General features: G+C 40.0%; 1 protein-coding gene across 9 annotated transcripts in view; it reads right to left on the bottom strand.

Moving 5' to 3' along the window:
- Window positions 1-21,567, bottom strand: part of MAP7 (microtubule associated protein 7) — a 122,519-nt gene that overhangs the window by 61,029 nt on the left and 39,923 nt on the right. Inside the window, exon 1 of one of the 9 annotated variants that reach the window (XM_075203160.1) lies at window positions 7,610-7,861. The exons of the other annotated variants lie outside the window; for them this stretch is intronic. Within the exon in view, the coding sequence (XP_075059261.1) occupies window positions 7,610-7,625 (16 nt within the window). The 5' untranslated portion in view covers window positions 7,626-7,861. Of the gene's footprint in view, window positions 1-7,609; window positions 7,862-21,567 lie in introns of those variants that run through there. 9 annotated transcript variants of the gene reach the window in all.

Here is a 21,567-nt window from a genome sequence, read left to right as displayed (position 1 = left end):
CAGTTCACGGGACCCTTAGAGTCTCCAAATTTTTTCAAGGCACCCCTCCAAAATAATTACTGAGCAGTCCTGTTTAAGAAGTAGTTGGGTCAAAAAAATGTAATAAGTATTTAGGTCAGGACAGAAATACTTATTTAGCTGTATGCAAAAATGCCTCCTCTACATCCAGACACACTGCCCTCTCTGCATCCAGTCACTCTGCCCCCTCTCACACGGCCCCTTCTGACGCTGCCCCCTGTGCCATCTCTCACGCTGTCCCCTCTCACTGCCCTCTGTCACACTGTCCCCCTCCTCTGTCATGCTGTCCACCTCCTCTGTCACGCTAAAACACTGTACCCCTCCTCTGCCCTCTGTCACACTGCCCCCTCTGCATCCAGGCACTCTGGCCCCTCTGCAGCCCTCTGTCCTCCTCTGCATCCAGGCACTCTGCCCCCTCTGCAGCCCTCTGTCCTCCTCCGCATCCAGGCACTCTGCCCCCTCTCACGCGGCCCCTTCTGACGCTGCCCCCTCTGCCATCTCTCACGCTGTCCCCTCTCACTGCCCTGTCACACTGCCCTCCGCCGCATCCAGGCCCTCTGCCCTCCGCCGCATCCAGGCACTCTGCCCTCCGCCGCATCCAGGCACTCTGCCCTCCGCCGCATCCAGGCACTCTGCCCTCCGCCGCATCCAGGCACTCTGCCCTCCGCCGCATCCAGGCACTCTGCCCTCCGCCGCATCCAGGCACTCTGCCCTCCGCCGCATCCAGGCACTCTGCCCTCCGCCGCATCCAGGCACTCTGCCCCCTCTGCAGCCCTCTGTCACACTGCCCCCCTCTGCACCCCTCTGTCACTCTGCTGCCCGCTGTCCTCCTCCGCTGCCCTCCTCCGCTTCTCCCAGCCATAAAAAAAAGAAAGAGCACATAAACTTACCAATCCGCCGGGCGCCGGGACCCAGCAGCCTCCTCTCTCCCGCAGCTGTCACTGAATATCGACGTCAGAGAGGAGGCTGCTGGGTCCCAGCGCCTGGCGGATTGGCAAGTTTATGTGCTCTCTTTTTTTTTTTTATGCCTGGCCCGCAACACCCCAGTGACAGCGCCGCGGCACCCCTGGGAGCCGCGGTGCAGTTTGGGAACCACCGCCATATGTGGTTTCCTCACTGCTTGGATATATCTAGGCCTCAAATCAATGGAGTTATTTCGAATCTCAGATTTAAATTTTACATAACCGATTTTCAACCTGCATGCTGCCTTGACAGTGGCTCGGAGTACCAGAACATTAGCCTCAAAATGAATCCATCTACGACCCTCCCAAGGAATTTCCAGACTGTAAGCTCCAATGGGACAGGGCCTGAATAGAATGAATACATATTCTCTGTACAATGCTGCTATACATTAAATTAATAATAATAATAATAATAATAATAATAATAATAATAATAATAATAAAGCACTAGTATTTTGTACCACATAACTAGTGCTAGACAGCTTTGGTAGTCTGAGCCAGAAGTGGCTATTAACGACATGATCCTCACAGGCCCGGCGCTCCCATTAGGCAAGGTTAGGCAGTTGCCTAGGGCGCCGGGCTCTGGAGGGCGCCACAGATTAAAAAATTCTTTAAAACTGTGCGGCGACCGCTGACCATACCTTTCACGGCCGCCGCACAGCTTCACATACATCCACAGGGAGGGGGGGAGGGACTATTGCTCACCACCACCTCTCTGCTCCATCTCCTCCCCTCCACTCAGTGACTGACTGTCGGGCGTGACATTATCATCACGGCCCGACAGTGTCAGTGAGTGGAGGGGAGCAGAATGAGCAGAGAGGAGGCAAGTTAGAAGCAGGTAAGAAAAGACGCACATTTACACACTATTTTGTAAGTGTGCAGGGTGGGGGCGCCGATTTTGAAAATGTGCCTAGGGCGCCACGGACCCTAGCACCGGCCCTGGATCCTCAACTGACTTAAGCACTGAACCAGAGATCTTCCCATTGCTTTTGTCAACAGGTGCAGCATGTCATATCTAATGGGAATAGTGAGCGCTCCATAGGCAGGGCCCGATTAAAGTCTCAGGTTGCCCTAGGCTGATCTGCTTGTAGCATCGCCTCGCCTTTCACGCCAAGTTAATACATGGTAGGTAAAAAGAACTTGTCCTTAATTTGAAATCCTGCTTCTTTCAACCCTCCTCCCCCACCAGCAATGTTTATGTTCCCATGTTTTCAAAACTCAGCCCCACTTGGCCTTTTTAAAAGGTTCTCACCAATCTTAGTCCCTCATTTCGTTTTCATTAAAACCAGAACTGTATAGCAGAATGGATGCACAAGTCAGTGAAAGTCTCACTTATCCTTAAGCACTTGCCTAAGTATGACTCATTGTCTTCAGCCCTTACCATTGGAATACATCAAGAATAAAATCTTAGAGGGAAAATGCAATTGCTGGCAATTACGGTAGAAATCTCTGCTCAATTTTCTTCCCACCGGAAAATGAGGGTAGATTTTTATAGAAATCTCAACTGCTTTGTGTCTCTCAGACGTTCTGGAGACACTTCGTGGCTAAATGAATTCCCCCCTTAAAATATTATCTATAATATAAATGTCTAGTGGCGTGTGTTAGTCTGTCTGTGTGTGGAAAAAATAAAACCAAGCTGCAGCGCCACCTGCTGGGCGGAGTTATACACTGACCTACTAAATTCTTTGTGTGTGGAAAAAAAAATTCAGAAAGGGCTGAAATTTGGTATACTAAGATGTTTTTAATTTGTTAATTTAATTTGTTAATTGTTAAAAGTGTTTATAAAGATTTAAAAAAAATATATATATATTTCTTGAAGGAGAAGTGACAGTTGGGAGTGGTTGGTGGTTGCCGGGGGTGACAGTGGGGAGTGGTTGGTGGTTGAGGCCTGGGCTATGGCCCAAATGCATGACAAGAACCTTTTTACCACCTTAAGTAGCTTGATTTGACTAGAATGCATGAGTATCATGCACGGGTTTACTTGTATTATATAAATGCCTAGTGGCGTGTGTGAAAAAAAAACAAAAACAAGCTGCAGCGCCACCTGCTGGGCTGAGTTATACACTGACCTATATATTTCTTGAAGGAGAAGTGACAGTTGGGAGTGGTTGGTGGTTGCCGGGGGTGACAGTGGGAAGTTGTTAACGCCTTAAGTAGCTTGATGAAGGATGTGGCGATGAAGATGAAGGATGAGGTGATGGAGAAAAATGATGAGGTGGTGACATGTGGACTAAACCACGTTAAAAAAGGGCGCTTGCGTTGGGAAGTAACGCTCCTGGGCTAGGCCCAAATGCATGACAAGAACCTTTTTACCACCTTAAGTAGCTTGATTTGACTAGAATGCATGAGTATCATGCACGGGTTAACTTGTTATATTATATTTTTCTTTCATGTTTTCTTTCTACTATTCTCTTATATTTTAAAATGAATTTTAGTTCACACCTCTATCTCTGTTATAATTTTTCACTCATAAAAACTTTGCGCAGTTATTGTTGAACGATTCTGAAATCTTTTGCACATTTCTTGAAAACATTCAATGGGCTTCTCTCGATCTTTTGAATGCTTTGTAGCAAGTTCTTCCCACAATCAACTTAATTGCTTCATTGGATAATGTCATGTGGCACAATAAACACATTGGAAGCTGTTTATTTGTAACAGATTCCATGAAACCCATCTTTAGATACTCTAGTAACTAGCCATTAGTGTATTTCTGTTTTTTAGACATGGGTTCACAATTGCACAATTTATCAACTCGCTCAAAGCCGTGGACACGTGCTTACTCTCACAAATCTAACCGCGTACTGCCCCCCACCATGAAAGAGGTTCAAAGTTTAGAGAAGGAACTCAAAAGTAAATTGCAAAAGCCTATTTCAAAAAGTCTATCTCTGCAGTCTTGCATATACAGGTTACTGTATTCACATATATAAATGCAGGTGCAGGTTGTCAGTATGCACTGTAACACTCTGTGACACTTCTTGTTGTGGTGGACAGGCTCTATTACTTATATTAAGTATAAGTATTAAGTATAATATACTTATTAGGTGCCTCCAGTCTGTACCTATGACTAACACTGGTTAAGGGGAAATCCTCCCAAAACTGTAAATTAAGTTAAACCCAGTCCTAAGGAATATGTACGCAGCAGCTACTATATGCATCTGTTCACTGTGGGCACTAATGCAAGACTTGATGCAAAAGCCTAGCTACCAGTTTCGGGACCATGAGCAGTAGCGCATTTTGGACACTGGATTCCTGCCCCACTTCCTCCTACCTCTAGACCACCAGGGATAGGGCTGCCATGGAAACAGAGCTAACTTTTAGCAATGCAGAACAAAGCTAAACACCCCACCGCTCACCATGAAGCTTTAATCGCCCACTAGTGGGCGGTAGGGACCAAGTTGATGACCACTGCTGTAGACAGATAGCGATATATTTGCACCAGACTCATTTGCTCAGTTAACATGCTTACAACCTGCCCTATGTATCCAAAGGAACCACTATAGTTGCAGTTCATTCCAAGCTTGTGTTACAAATTAATGGTCAAGCTCCTCTAGAATGAGAGCAGAACTTCTAGAAAAAGCTATGACACTAGCAATGTTACTGACAAATGTACAAAGGCTACAAACTGCCCATAAACTACACTGTCAGATTAACAATGTATCTGATGAGATTATGAAACCATAAGTAGAGAGATCAAGTTACTGCATTCAGTCAATGCAAATGGTGATTCAGCTCATGATGCATATTGTACAGCTCACAGTGAGAATTTCTAGGTCAAAATCAAAAACACTGATTAAACAGCTCAGTAGGACTTGGTACTTTCATTCCACTACAGATAAGTTTATTCTACTTTTCGTGGGTTACTGCAGTCCACATAGAACTCTATAGGGACTGCGATATTAGATAATGCCATCCATCTCAGGTTGGTGTTATATTACCTGTTTCTATAGGTCCAATGAAGCCAGAATGGCTTTGCATGATTTCCCTCTGGGTCATATCATATGTATATGTGGGTACTTTAGCTGCATACGCGAGGTTCAGACTTGGCATTCACCTACAGCGCTAGCCTGCTAGTGAAGACATAAAACCCCTTTATATAGCAGGGGTTTCTTCGCCATGGCTCCATGAGTAGCCCTGGCATAGTAAATAGCAGCGATGTTTCAAAATGCATCGCAGCGATGTGCAGTAATGCACATTGCTTGACACCGCCCTACATTCATAAATGGATGCCTTATTTTTGAATGTGAACCTTTCTTGACCTAAAATACAACCTATGCCTTCCAATGACTGGCCTTCATATAGATGAGGATTTTAAGAATCAGAGTGTCTGCATCTGGTATTACAATTGCAGACAAACCATCTAAGAAATGGTCATGCTAGATCTGCACGCATTTATGTCACAAATTACATGTGATACATGACTTATAGGGTAAAAATTGAGCAACAATAGAAGAAAAAAAAAAAAAAAAAACATTCTGTGCTACCTTAAATGATATGCTTATAAACATGTATGCGCAGGGAGGGCCCACATTACAAGGTCACCCACCCGAGGATCCTGCTCCACATTTGGTCTTTTGCGCCTGAACATACATGCATATGTTCTTCTGAGTGGGAAGCTGCAGACTCCATTGTTTTGTAGAGGTATTTCCTAATTTCCTCATTGTTCGTGGATTCACTGTATCAGGTTACATTATTGGCAATTTCAAGTCTTCTCATTGGACCTTTTGTGTTATACATATTTTTCCCCGACTATAATCTTAATCGATTTTGACTACAACACTGTTTAACCATATAACAAAACTTTATTCACCACACTGAACTAATTAATGTCCAAATGCTTGTATACACATTCAGCTATACAGAGCATCATACCACAGCATCATACTGCATTGTTGCCTTTTAACATTCTAAAATCATTTCCAGGGAGAAAGTGCTGTAATTCACAAGTAGAAGTCACATTCCTCCATACTACTAAAATGACTGGCTTAATATAAAAAGGTGAATGAAATGCACTTACTCTCCATTAGTTCTAAAGCGATATCTGTGGTCTATTAGACCTCATATGCAAGTCCAATTTACGCACAATGAATGCCCCAGAACATATGCAGCTCTTTAAAATGTAAATATCATGGGGTACAATAAAAAAAGAGGTTATATTCTGTAGCTCTAAATCTTCACCAATGCATACACCAACCACACGTCTAGACGCCTAAACACAAGTATCAAAATGTTGTGCTAGACGCCTTCCTCAAATGACAGATACTCAACATTTAAATATGCAAATTACTTAATATGTGAGCAAGTTTTGTAAAATATTGAAAGTAGTGCAAAAATTATTTTGGTAACATTGAATATAAGAACAAAGACAACAAACATGGGACGGATCAATTTGCATTTCATTATATTCACAGGTTGGAAAATCTAATACAACATTCTTGCACAAAAAAAACATGCAAACAGTATGCAAATAATTCAACTTTAAAACAAAGCCACTGTTCTTTATAGTTGTTTTCAAAGCACTTTGAACCAATATGTTTGAAATTGCTGTGTGATGCTGAAAATACCACATATCTGAATTGTTTGATTCACTTCTTAAACCCAGGCTTAGGCAACCTGTGGATTTCCAGTAGTTGTTGAACTACAACTCTCAGCATGCCATACCACCAGTCAGCCTGGCAAAAAATTATTTCAGCTAGGACAGTTCTACACCTAATGTGGTGTTTGTTTTACCCTAATATATTTCAAATTTCTCACAGAGATGTTTTCCAAAACAATAACGGAGGGTGAATATAGCCAGTTTATAAATGGATTATAAAACTATTTTGCTCAAAGGATTTGATATTAAACACTACTTAAAGTGATGGAAAGAGGTCATAAGGAGAACACTGATTTCATTTAGTGTATTGAAGAATCACATTAAGTTTACTTTTTATATATACGATATATAAACCATCAAGAGAGACTTTCAAAGCAGCGTGCCTGTGTTCCATTTATCTTTCCACAATTAATTTTATTTTTGTTTGGTTGTCTCCAGCAACTTTAAAAAAAAAATACATTTTGCTGACTCAAGTGAAAAATAAAACCCAAAATATAAAAAGTATCTGGTTATTTTTTTTGTATTTGTGCAGTTTGCAGAACAGTAGAAACTAGGAGGTAAATGCATTAAGCAGTGGATCCACCAAATCGCCAATATCCAGCAATTGTGATAGATAGCCATATTTAAAATGGCAATTTTATTAAAGGCAAAATTGCTGTTTTAAACATGGCCATCACAATCGCCAAACATCGGCGATTTGACGGATCCGCTGCTTATTACACTTACCTGCAGATAAGTTTTTTTCTAAACTTCACAAATAATAAGTGGGTAAGAAAATGGTCATATGTTGTCTACTGCCAACCCTTTCAAACAAAGCTTGCGATGCATTTTAATCTCCTTTTAATACAAGTATGAAATTGTTCTCCAATTAATAGTATCACTTCTATGAGGCCCGAGATCTTGTGACTTGAAATATATAAACCACCATGTCAGACATACTGCAACACCAAGACAGTTCTACTTCAAGCAATTATGCACATAGCTACACATACCATACTGAAGTCTCAGAAGAATAAAAAGTGAAAAATCATCTTACCCTTCTCTCCCATCATTGATTAAAGTAAACGCTGTCCCATATGAGGTTTTCAGAGCTTTTTTAATTCACCAGGAAGCTTGAGTCCATAATCACAAAGACTACATGTCACGGAGTGTATTGCTATACATACATACATGAAAGAGGGAAGCAATGTCTGAGCCTCCTCTCAGGACCTGACAAACAGGTCAGCACCAGGCTTTACAGCTATAGAATAATTCAGATGTGAGCTTCAGTGTCTGACTGACCAAAATGGAGTTTCTCACTTCCACAGCATCAAGAGATTAGATGGACGGGGAGGGGACAGGGGCTCCTCTGATCACCTTCTCTGAAATGCTGCGTAAATGTATTGAGCTGCTTATCCTATGCTAAGCCCAAAGCAAACTGGTCACTGCTGTTGGCAGCTGCCTCCTCTCATGGCCTAATTCCTCAAGAGAACAGCAACACAAGTCGCAGCTCCATTCAATCCTATGCCTGAGACAGCTATCTCAGCTTTATCCCTAGAGACATTTATACAACTCCAAGTTACGCCACAATAAAACAAGTCAAACGGTTGATAAAAAGAATAGTTGTCAAAATAATAGAAATAAAATTATCTTTTGTGCTGTAATATATAAAATGAGCAGTAAGCTGTGGATTCCCATCTGCAGTTGAGTTAGGTTACCAGCAACCTCTGCCCCCCACACTGTCAGAACGGCTAAAGACTCACCAGTACATATCTCAACTCTGCTAGTTAGAGGTGTAATTGCAATTTAGTTACTTTAACTTTAATTATTCATTCATGATAAATCTGCAATGTATTACTGAAAATACATTGTAGTTGGGCAGTAAAGATATCGGGCCCGATTAATTAAAAAAAAAAGCAAAGCAAAAAAAGGAGTAACTCTGCACCTTGGCAAAACCACGTTGCATTGGAGGGGGAGGTAAATTTAAAATGTGGGGACAGATTTAAATTTGGGGTACGACATATCCTAGATCAACTTTTAATTTTAGTGTAAAAAATTAACCTATCAAGTATTTGTTTGCTACATGAAAAAGCAGCCAGTATTTTCCTTACATACAAAAGAATAAACTAGCACCCCTTGCATTGTAACATGGTTTGCCCAGGAGCAAATTTACTTCTGTTATTTACTTTGCTCTCCATAATGAATCAGGCCCATCATGTGTAAACACTACAGTATGAAGTCAGCACTGTGTTTGTGTAAAAGCCTATCATAGACATGACTTCACCTTATACAATTAGGAAATATCTAAACATTCCAAAATGTCACATGGTTAAAGAGGGACTTACTGAATACAGAAAAACACTCTGCAGCATGTGACATGTAAATTCCATAGTTAGTCATTCACCATGGTAATCCTAAGCCGTTGCTTGTAAGGGCTAATATTCAATTTTCAATATATGCTAGCATACAACACAGCCAAGTATAAAATCCCACACAAATCAGCAAACACAAACATTTAGAAATACATAACATACTGAGTTAAGAAAGCCAAACAAGTCACTTTTGAGAGCTAAGGGAGGTGTTTATTCTTAAAGATCTACACATCTGATGCTAAAGAGGAAGTGTGGGTCCGAAATGTGCTGTCACTTACCTACCTGACAGGTAGGTAAGTAATTACGACCAGAAACAGCAATTTTAATGCAGCCACTGTCCATGCAAGTTGTCAAAACAGTACAGCATTAAGCATACATCAACAGTGAGACTGTGTCAATAAACAATAAAAGTGCACATACTAACTGTAGATACAGCTATTTTAGTGGTCTGAGCCAATATAATAAGAACGCAAACTAGTAACTGTCGAAGTCGTATAATTGGATGAACGAAAGTATATTGGTTGATATTGTTTTATTGGTCGATTGCACTCAGTATGCCACGAGAGTTGTAAAATACGCACGTACACACTCGCATTACATCATTTAGTTCTTTATATAATTCATATTGGTTCCGTCACACTGTAATTTATGAGCAGATAGTATTTGGTTTATTATTAGTTTATATAATATGATTATATGTGCACTTCAGTGATATTCAAGGTTCAGGTTATAGGAAAGGTGTCATGTCTAATATCATATTAAACCCCTAATCATCAGCAGCTGTCCGGTGCATTCGGCAAAGAGATCGTACATTGCATACTTTAGTTATTGATGTTAGGGAATAAACCTTTGTATGATGCTGGCTATGAAATGCTAATTGACTAAGATGCAACTGGAGCATTGGCGGGAAGAAAGTAGCAGATCCCCTGGAGAGATTACCCCCACCTTTGGATTCCTTAGATTGAACCAGCCTATGACTTGTTTACCCTGGACCCATCTGATGTCTGGACCTATAGAAGCAAGCCACATCATCTCTATTGTTTACTCTTTAACACTGACTGTATATATAATCATAGCTGCACCCCCACCAGCCTCAGTCTACTCTGATCACAGTATTCAAGGGTGAATTACTGTTCACTGGTGCCCGTGGTTAGCGCAGCAGTATGTATGTATCTTTTGGTATTGGCTGTACTGTACTGTATCTTAATATAATAATGTATTGAATTGTTAACTATTTACATCTGCTAAAATAAATCACTTTGTGCGTTAGAAACACAATACAATCGCCTATGCAATGCTTATTTGAAAACGATAGAATTAATTTAAATATAACTCACTAGGAACATGTACCTTATGAATAATGGTCGTAGTCCTAAGGGCATGGTTAAATCACATGGTGGCATGTCAATCCCCCAGGTGGATGCGTACTGCTTCTAAAGCACTAGGCCACCCCTTACCCACCAACCTCTCCCCAAAAACACCTCTCCACTGCAATGCATTACCGGCTATCGGGACACATCTCCCAACTGTACCGGAGTTTGGACAAAAGTCGTGATTGGTACTGTACCGCCTTAATCTAGGAGGTATGCCTTATTGAATTCAATCTTGAACTCTTGTTTCTCCAGGATGGTCCCAGTTTTAAAGGGAAGCATAAGAACAGCACTAGTATTTCAGGAAAGGAGTGTGCCGACTTTGTGGGAGGCAGTGATCCTAGCTCCATTACAGCCAGGACATGATTTACACAACAGACATGAATACAGAGATGATGAACCGCATTGACCCATAAGCAGGTAGGATTGTAATGCCCATTTAAAGACCAAGTGTGTGCCCTAGAACATGACCCAGTGACAATAATGAATCCCTTAAAAAAATAAAACAATAATAATAGCTGAAGTAGTGTACTACAGAGGCAAGGTCACGTTCCCTTAACTTAGTCATGACCTTGACTGTCCTCGGGTATTGATGTATTACAGAGACTCTTTCTGACTAACGAATGCTGAGTGCCCCGACATATGGCTGTACAGGCAGAGAGGCTCTACAACCAAATGAAAAGTGAACAGATTTAAAGTGAGTCTGTGTTACGTGAGGGAACACTCAGTGAATACAAAGAGGAGTTAGAAACATGCCAAGTGCAAGAGAGCTTGACATAAGAGACTAGGGCAGAGTGCAGTAAACCTGTCCTGTTGGGAAATGCAGTACTGATGACTATGAAGACTGGCATGGGAGACCACCAGCAGAGGCATGTACCAAGACTACCGCTGAGGTACCCCATGGTGACAGCTAGCAGAGGGAGACTCAAACACTGAGAGCGAGCATGAGGAAAACAGTGAAATTGCCTTCATATGTGCTGTAACTGAGAACTGTGCAGGAGAGAAGAGAAATGTAAATAAACTGTGGCTTTATTTTGTACTGACAGCCTGACACCCATTAACAACTGTATATATGAAGGAGCACCAGTTCACATGAAACCCAACAGAGCCTGAGATGAGGGGACCTGAGCTAGCCTGAGAGAAACTGATCAAGATGTAGATGCACCACTGACAATGCCAGTGCAAGGCTATGAAATTGCTTCAATGCAGCCATAGCATACACAAGTCCACACACCTGTCAGTAAATACAGCATTGTGCAGTGACGTGGCTTTCCTGGATATTGCTTGGTTATTTGCTATAGATAACATCACATGCAGACAGTCACATGGAACAAGCTTTGTTCTAGCAAAATTAGTGAACACCTTTAATAAGTTGTCCATGTGCACTTTCTGCAGTAGAGAATAAAAGAGCAGAGAGTACACAATGCACTAAAGAAAAACTCCTATAAACCCCATTACCAGGCCAAGATGCCAAGCATACAATACCCTACAGTAATGCCCGGTAGGTATAAGAGATAGATGCTGACTTAGCAGATTTTTTTTTTTTTTGCCTATGGTGGAAAATGCATATATTTCTCACCTAGTCCTGCATACTGCAGCAGTTGTTTCAGGAAACTGGATAGCATTTGTAGTTGACTTCTAAAAAAACCAAAAAAACAATTTGGGAGTGTAATATCCTAATATTTGGCATATGACTAAGTGTTTATGCTATGTAGACACTGTCTTGTATATTGATTTTAATATATTGTACAAATCAATATTTTTAATGACCAAAGAGGACCTTTTAAAATTAATGTAAGTAATACACTTAAATGCATTTCTGTGATATATATATATATATATATATATATATATATATATATATATATATATATATATATATATATATATACATATACACACCTATGTATTACAGCTCCCAAAAATACATACCATACTTGCCTACTTTCTGTCTGGGAGATGGGGCGTGACTAGAGGGCGGGAGGGGGCGCTGCGCGGCCAAACGCGTCATTTTGGCCCCGCACCCGCAATGGAAATGCCGTTTTGTCACGGGGGGTGGGACCAAAAATGACGCAATTCACTGCAAATCGCAATATTTTAGGAAAGCAGTTGCGGGATGCGGGAGACTTGCCTGCTCTCCCGGGAGTCCGTGAGACTGACCCGAATTTCGGGAATCTTCCCGACATTCTGGGAGAGTTGGCAAGTATGATACATACTAGATTTGATTGTATTTCCTTGAGTAGTCAGATGTTCCTTCCTTTATTCACAACGCCCAGCACCTTGTTTCATGGGGTTTTCAGGAACGTGGTTTATGGTGACACATTCTGAAGTACTCGCTTCAATGGAATAGCGCACTAAAACTGGCTGCTGTAAGAGATGAGGCAGTTAACTGAAACAAAAAAAAAATTTGTTTCAGTCATTAAAAAAGGCGACAGCCCAAGATAAATTTAAAATGATTTATGAAAAACTAGAAGCAAAGCTTTACGACATCCCGAATCCTATACTGTCACAATCCTTTAGTCACGTAGCTTTCCGGCATTAATAGAATCTGTGCTACAGTATGTACATAAATACCCAAATGCCCTGTGTGGACTCATTCTGATTTTGGCTTCTTCTCCCCTTACTTTTTGATCTCATGAAACAGTGGGTGCTTACAGTATGTGCCCCCCTCTTTTATTGATTTTATGCTCATCAAGGAGAGGACGCTTGGGCTTAAGAAATTAACTGCCCACTATTTTCTGAAATAGAACTGAGAGGTTGTTGCTGCATTGTTGTCACTATGACTTTACCAAATTCATGGAGAATGGTGTGATTTCCCCATAAATAGATAAAGCATTGAAAAAAAAGTGGTAAATGAGCCTATTCAGGCCTTTAGACTGTCAGGACAATTGCTAATAAAAAAAAACCCTAATTAACATTTAGGGATACTGGTGAGTATTTGCGTAGGTGTTCTTACTTCACCAATTATTTTGTGAAAGTATTGCTTATAAAGTTCTGTAGAGAAATAAATGAAAGTTACCAAGTAACGCCCAGTTTTATTGCACTTTGTTTATTACAATTGAGAAGATTAAAGTTGCAGGACAAATTAACTGTGGGTTGCTACAAAACTGCACTGTGCTGTATTCCTGCAAGGCGCAAAACACAATCTAAAAAAAAAAAAACCACACAAAAGTGCACAGTATTCTAATTGTGGGAGGAGTATTATGGCACTTTCTGAATGTATTGCATGTATTTAGCAGAAGATAGGAAATGTAAATATTTAAACCCGATTGGGCCCCCTCTGATCGTCCTTAATCATAACAGAGAAAATGTAAGTATATCGCAAACATTACACAATAAAAATGCTGCCAAATTCAGGAAGGTTGGTCAGGGAACAGGACCTTTCCCAGGGAATGGCTGTCAGTAGCCATCTAAACACATTCTAGTTTAAAATATCCAATAACGTCTACTGGTCTTTGTGGAATGTAACTGAAGTGTGATCTAATGATTTAAACCACACTGGAGTCATTACTGGGCTAAGGACAAATATCTGTCTGTGTGACAATGCAGAGACATCCCCGCCTCATGCTAGAAAAACACTGGCTGGTATTTTGTTAGGACTAGCTGTGGGTGATTGGGGAAGCAGAGACGTGCACATTGTGTTCACTAACAGAACAAACCTCTAATAAGCAATATAACCATGGCAGAAAGGGAAGAAGCGTTGCACACTAACTGTGGACACTGATAACTGTTGGGACATTTCTTTTTCGATGCAAGGAAGGTCTTACACCAACATCCATTTAATGTAACATTTATTTTTATTATTCATATTTTAAGATACCCACATACATAACCGACAGGTGGGGTGCAGAGTGGGAGGTGGGGCAGGTACAAAGCATAAAGCTCCAGGCCTTGTTTGGGGATGTGGTAAATTATAGAGTTGATCGATGGAGCTCCAGCCCCATCCGCCGATTCATAACCCCAGCAACACCAAATTAAAGGCTGTGCATGGTGACCGCATGGACCAATAGCTTCCTATAGATCAGCCTGGTCACACCCCTCTTAGAATTTTGTAAAAACTGTGTGCACGTATCATGGGGGTGCAAACAAATGCCTTGAAGTGCCCTACACAAAATTCAAGATTACCCTCGGCAGCACGGCTGACAAGAGTACACTGTAAGCCTAGGCACACACTAGCCCGATGATTGCAGCAATAAACCTCCAATCAGCCGACATCCGACTGTTTGGTCAGATATCGTGTGAGTATGTATAGTGACACAGGATCTAAAGTCGTTCCAAGGTGCCGATCATCGTTTCATTTAGTTGGTCGTACAGTTTAATATTTTCTGACCAACCACTGACCGATCATGTAGTGTGTATACACTCAGGCTCACAATCTCCATAGAGTCTACAGAATCGTGCTCTTTTCAGCCGATGCTAGCAATGAATGTCCCGGTGAATAAAAGTAGAGAGTGCTGTAGAAGGAATAATTCATTTGTTCGTTCTGAGACAGAATGTTTCGTTTCAGAGTCACAGAAGCTAACGAAATTCGTTGATGTGTGGATAGCTATAACAAGGTGGTTTTAATCAGTGTGACAAAAATAAATGATTAGAGTTCCAGATGAAGGACCAGGTGAAGAGTGCAGATCTGAAGGTAAATGTTGTCAGTGTGTATGGATGAATCGCCAGACTGATCGGACCTTCAGTCATAGTTACAATCGTTTGAGATAACAGGTCAGTTGGAAAATTCTTCAGTGTATACATGGCCTAATACAGTGCTAATTAATTTATAGATACAGATCAGAAGCCATAGTGTCCTAAATAACCGACGTGTCCAATATTTCCATGTTCCCAAATCCTCCTGTTTTCTAAACACAAGTAGACAGGGGAAAAACAATAATCTGTGCACAATACAATGATACAAACGTTATCGCAACTAGCGTTGGACTGAATACATGTCTAATTTAGCTACTTTTATTAAGCCATTTACATTGCAAAAAAGAAATATCACAGCTACCAGTGACAGGAATTAAGAACGATGGATATTTGTACAAGATTACAAAAAAAAGAGGGCGGATATGTTATTGTAACAAAGCAAACGTGTGAAGTGTAAACTTACAAAGCCCTACATACTTGGCAAAGACAAAGTAAATGGATAAGACCTTATGCAAGAATTGTTGGAGACAGCATAAAAAACAGCTGAGTGAAGACCAGAAAACTAACCAGACAATAGGAACGCATAGCGACAGTTTTCAACATAAATCATTCTATTCGTTTATCCCAACCTTGATCATATTTTGGACAGGAAAGTACATTCGATTACCACAAGGTGGCCTTTTTACACAATAAAAAACAAACAATAATAAGAATAATAATCATGCAGAATATCCCACCTTAATATAGAAAGGCACACAGCATTATTTATTTAAAATAACTTCAGTGTTGTTCACAGTTCATGACACTGGGCTCTCCAAAGAAAACAGCAAACCTATAGCTTTCAAAAAGGGATTATCCAATCCGGATCGTTAAACATCCTGCCAGTGGACAGGATTATACAACTGTAGGAAATCTGGACTACAATACAAGCCTTGCTCTACACAAATAAGTGAAAAGGTATATAACCTGTAGTTGCAGCAGGGTTACATCAATCATTAACTACAAGTATTCTGGGTAGGAAGTGACTATCATTTTATTGTATTGCAAGAACTGGCAGCTTTATTTTATTTTTTTGCTTAAGACTACTGCTTGTATGACTTGTTTATTATTGCTCCTATACTTTACCCTAATAGCACCTAATAGTATTATGGGGTTTTATATCAAACTACTTAAAATCCATCAAGTACCCATTAGCATGAAACATGATCAGTTATTATTTGTTTAGAACATGAATACAGTATGAGCTGGTGTGTTGACTGGCTCTGAAACCTTATATGGTCCAACTGGAAGCCATTCATCTCAAAAGGGCCAAGTGCTCTTTCTTATGTCAACACAAAGAGATAGACAGAGCAACATTATGGAAAATGGGTTTATAAGTTTACTCAAAATGTAGCATTATTGTAGTGTGTGTGTGTGTGTGTGTGTGTGTGTGTGTGTGTGTGTGTGTGTGTGTGTGTGTGTGTGTGTGTGTGTATATATATATATATATATATATATACAAAAAATTGCTGTGAAATAATTCATCTAATAGGAGACAAGAACATGTACATAAAACTTTTTCTATGGCAAACATTATTATATGTAACAGAATATTTAATTCCCACGTGTATAATCCCTGATGATCCCAAGGGTAAGATAGACATGTGTAATGCATACATCCCAACATGCAAGTCCACTGCATCGGGATAAGAGTGGGCATTCATAATGTGGGCGTGGCCATTCACAATGTGGCCACCTCCCAGAGGGCTGCCAAGGACTGTAAAACCTCCAATATTCTCACCCACAGGACAAGCATGTCCCCGGGCAGGACAGATGGGAGGCATGGTAATGTGAGCATCTACAATTTATTTTACAGATCCAGAGGTGACCAAGGAAACAAAGTAAGGAATGGCACCCCTGCCTCCAGTAGCCAAATAATATTATCATCTAATGATTCTCATGCTTGTAGCATTTTAGTCTGTTCACATTCCAACAGCAATCTGCTGATAACGTAGCAGAGCAGAACAGTCAATAATCCGAGCAAATACACCCCTGTGAACATGACAAGAGGAACACACTTTGTGGTTACGTTTTTTGTCATGCTTTAATTTTTATCTAGCTAGATATTAATGCCACACCCCTTCAGTGAAACATTTTGGCTTCTTGTAAGAGATCTTGTATTGAGCTGGCTTACACTATAGTTGAGTGCTGTGGTCAAAGTGGGGTGTATATGGTGATATGTCATACTGCCACCTCTCCTACTGCCTTCAATGGAACACTATCAACTTCAACTCACCAACATTCCCATTATATTTTTTCATACGGACACTTCTAAATGTCCAATTCGATCGCTGGCTGAGGAGCTATTAAACAGTGTGACAAAAATGAATGATTAGAGGACCAGATGAAGGACCAGGTTAAATTTAAAATTAGATCTAGTACAAATCAGTAGTCCCCCCTATATTTGTACATGATTAAAATAACCTGTTTCTACTACTAAAGCTTCTTTACCAGACTACATAGGAGAAACATTCTCCAGATCTCTCCAATTTTGTTTATAGTGTTGACCATAAGTATTTTTAAAAGCAGGTATATATCTCACATTATATCAGTTTATCCACACCCTAAAAAGTAGCAGAATGGTGTAGAATACGTGGCACTGAATTGGTGGAGCTGCCACAACTGATATGAAAGAAAATCAGATATATTAGACATAGACCATGCATCTATGATATCTATGGTGAATGACCACTTCTGCTTTCCAAAAATAACCAAAAGCCTGAATTGCTTGTTACTAGCAGCGACTACATTCCTGAGGAAATAAATCAGTGGATTCAAGTTTTACTTTTCATAACAAAACTCTTATCACCTATGCAGAAAGTCAGTCTGCAAGTGAAAGGTACAAAAGAAGTGTCCGACAAAGATTTATGTGTAAATGTAAAGATCTGCCTCTAAAGACTCCCAGAGGCTTACAATTGTTCCTATTCACTGAATTTAAAATGTTTAGCACCTGCTCACCCTTCGTAGCAGACTGGCAAGTTGTCTGCTACAGGCACAAAAATATGTTTTGCAAATATTATAAATATGTAAACATATTTCATACTTTCTATAGGTGTGTTGCCTGGGTGTCACATGTTATGCAAAATCGAAACTAACCCATTTTTTTCCAAGTGAAGACCAAAATTTTAATATTTTAATATTTTATTCAAATATGGAAGTCATGAGAAAAGTGCCAGTCATAAGACAGATACATTGACCTAAATAACAAACCTAAATTAAATCTTAAGAATCCCTGGGCTGTGCCAGAGCCCTGGTTATATAGTATTTCACAAGGTACACTGTCTAAAGTGATATCGGCATGTAACAAGTTGGAAAACAATGTCAAGACAGGGTTAAAATCGACCAGAAGTGCATACAAGTCAAAATATATCATCTGTGAATAACTCATAGAGCAAGACAAAACATAAAAAAACTGCAGAGCTATTGACCGCAAAATATCAACTAAAGAGTGGAAGAGTGTGATATAAAATACAGTTCTCCACTTAAGGACCACATTCCTAGAAAGTTGCTGGTGTGCCTCATATGTACAGGAGTCAAAAGGTTTTCTGCACTTCACATGGGGAATAAATTAATAGCATAACTGTGTGGCAGGATCATTTATCGCTCATTACCTTCATCTCCAATAACTCTCCCATCCATATCTCTCCTCTCTTACTAGTCAATCTGAAATCCTTCTACAGCTTCTCATACGGAACAGAGGAAAGCATTTTTTACACATGGAACATGCTGAGTGGACACTGGAGGCTACTTAAGAAGGACGCCTCAAGACACCTTGGCTTTTTACTAGTGTGTCTGGATGGTCAGCCCAGCTAGCTTCAAGGTGTACACCTACAGTCTCAGGAGACACTTCCAAAAATGGAAATTGTGGGAAATGTAAAAATCTCCTGAGGTATACTGAGGAAAAACGTAACTGTCCGATCAAAGTCCAGTATCCTATCAATTGTTTTTATTACATGTGGCAGTTTTGTGTAAAAAAAAATCAAAACACATTTACATCATGCATCCAGCATGCAAAAAATACAAAACAACTAATATAGTTTGAATTATTTTTTGTCTACATTGATGTAAGTTGTTCTGCACAGAGCTATTAAGAAGGGGTACAGAACACAATGCCGACTAGACATTAGCAAACAATCAATTTTGATGAAGCATCAATAAGACCTGGAAGCATTTTTTTAAAAAAAATTAACAAAAATACAAAAACAATATACACTTAACTCAATGCATACATCATTAAGAGTTCAGCCCAATAAAGACACAAAGCCATTAACTTTTAATACATGCAAGTTACAATAACAAAGTGCAATGATGGTTAAATGTTAACAAAAAGCTATATATGACCTCATACAGTGAAAGTGGGACAGACGAGTGTTACAATGTTGATTGCCATGTTATGGATTCTCTCTCACACACACACATAAGTAAATACATACAATAGCAATGTGCCAATGATGCAAAATAGCTAATGTTCCTTAAAAACATGAATTTCTCTTTTAAGACGGTACACTCCTAAATTGCTCAGAATTTGTTACCAGAACCATTTTATGAGAATTACCCCTATTTGTACCTACAGTACTGAAATAGACCAAATTAGCTGAATGATCCCGGCAGCAGGGAATATGTAGTCCCATTTTATAGCAACTGAATGACCCGGCTCTTCCCTGACTATAAAAACTACATGTTATTGGAATTCACTCAAAGCAAAACATGTGAGAAATATAGAATATAAAATTAGCAGTTCCAACTAGTGTTGCTCATACTGTATTAGAGTATAGTAATAGTTGTAGTTATAGTTAGACAACTGATTTAGCATGAACTATCCACTCTGGAAACACTCCAGCATAGATATCTGCACTAATAGGTACATTTTAAAAAGATATTCGCAAAGTTCACAAATCTAAATATTAAAGTAAAAGTGTCTATAACATGATATTTTACCAGCATTATAATAGTTAATTTTCTAGCTGCCTCCACAACAAAGCTTTTGGAATATTTTTGAGCAAACCATAGTTTACACCCTGGGACACTGTTGGCTAACCTGTGACACTCCAGGTGTTGTGAAACTACAAGTCCCAGCATACCCTTCCAGCAATAAGCTGCTACATATTGGCAAAGCATGCTGGGACTTGTAGTTCCACAACACCTGGAGTGTCACAGGTTAGCCAACACTGCCCTGGGACAATATTACTATTGCGCGCGAAAAGCGTTAATACGGTAGTTTACTTGCAGAATTTCAGCTCGCCGCTCAGGGGGCTGCGAGCTGAAATTCCGCAAGTAATAACCGTATTAACGGTAAGATTTTTTGAGCACTCGCTTGTTAGCGTTAACGCTAACAATTGAATACGCCCCTAGGTGTCTTAATCTTATTGAAGGATTGTCCATCTCACACAGCCTGCCCCTGGCATACAGATTATCATACATACATTTATTCTCTGTAATTTCCTCCCATTTTTTTTTTTTTATAACTTATCCATTAATGATTTGTATGTCAATTGTTATCTGTTTGTTTTTATAGCCAAGTGCCCTGTACCTTTGTATATTAAATCTAAAATGTAATAAGTTTTGTCCTTGATACTCTAACGAATCCATTAGCCTTTTATGAAGAATGTTGCTTGATCATGTTAACCCTTTGAATGCTGGTGCGTGGTTGATAATGCATTTGACTAACCAGCCTAGTGTGTGCCAGAGTGTACATGGGTGTAACAAAGTCTTGCGGTGTTAACCCTTTGGTTGATGGCGTGTGCCTGGCTAACCTGTGTGTAACAATGAGCGTGGTGCGCCAGTGTGTGACACTATATTGGGGTCCTATTGCCCTCATTCAATAGGTGGTGATAGAACATAGGTGTGTATGGGTTTGAGATCGCTGTTTGGGGGCGATTCAGTAAATCTATTACCTGTGTGATAGGTGAGTGAAAGATTTAGTGCTGGGATAGTGAGTAACCACATACAGTAAAAACCCAAAGTTAGGGATGCTGAGTGTGCGTTCGTGAGAATGTGGGAAATTCAATTGGCCGCATTACGGGTAAAAGTAACGCGGTGTGCGCATTATTACTATTACGGTAATAATGCGCTTTATTACCGTTATCACGGTAGTTTCAACGTCGGCTTTTTGCAAAACGCCAGGTTAAAACTACCGCAATATCGGTAATAGTTTAAACGCTGCGCAAATTCAGGTGGGATTTATTTCCCCCCAATGTGTATCATTGATCACTACTGCATGTAAATTTGCAAGAAACGTTATGGTGTTGTGCAGAATATTCCTTATCCCAAACTTGGAATACAGTAATCACAAGTGCCTTCTGTGATCCCCTTTAGTCTCATTTACAATTGCATAAGTAAAAAAGTTTACACATTCGGACAGAATTTTGCAATTTGTAATAACAATTATATAACACACTAACATCCAATACAGCCAAAATGCAACATTTTACCAATTCAGCTAACTTCACCACCCATTATTATGTGACAATTGCAGAGAGCACATCTTGACCATAGATAGTGTGTGGGTAAAAATGAGTTTGTAGATGACCCTGTTAAAAAAAAGAAAAACTATAATTCTCTGGAGGACAAGTTTTAGCCTTTTTCTCTACATATAGCTG

Source organism: Mixophyes fleayi, chromosome 3, assembly GCF_038048845.1.
Source record: "Mixophyes fleayi isolate aMixFle1 chromosome 3, aMixFle1.hap1, whole genome shotgun sequence".
In the NCBI taxonomy this organism is placed as follows: Eukaryota; Metazoa; Chordata; class Amphibia; order Anura; family Limnodynastidae; genus Mixophyes; species Mixophyes fleayi.
The sequence above is the reverse complement of the archived record's forward strand: the minus strand, read 5'-3'. Positions and strand labels throughout refer to the sequence as shown.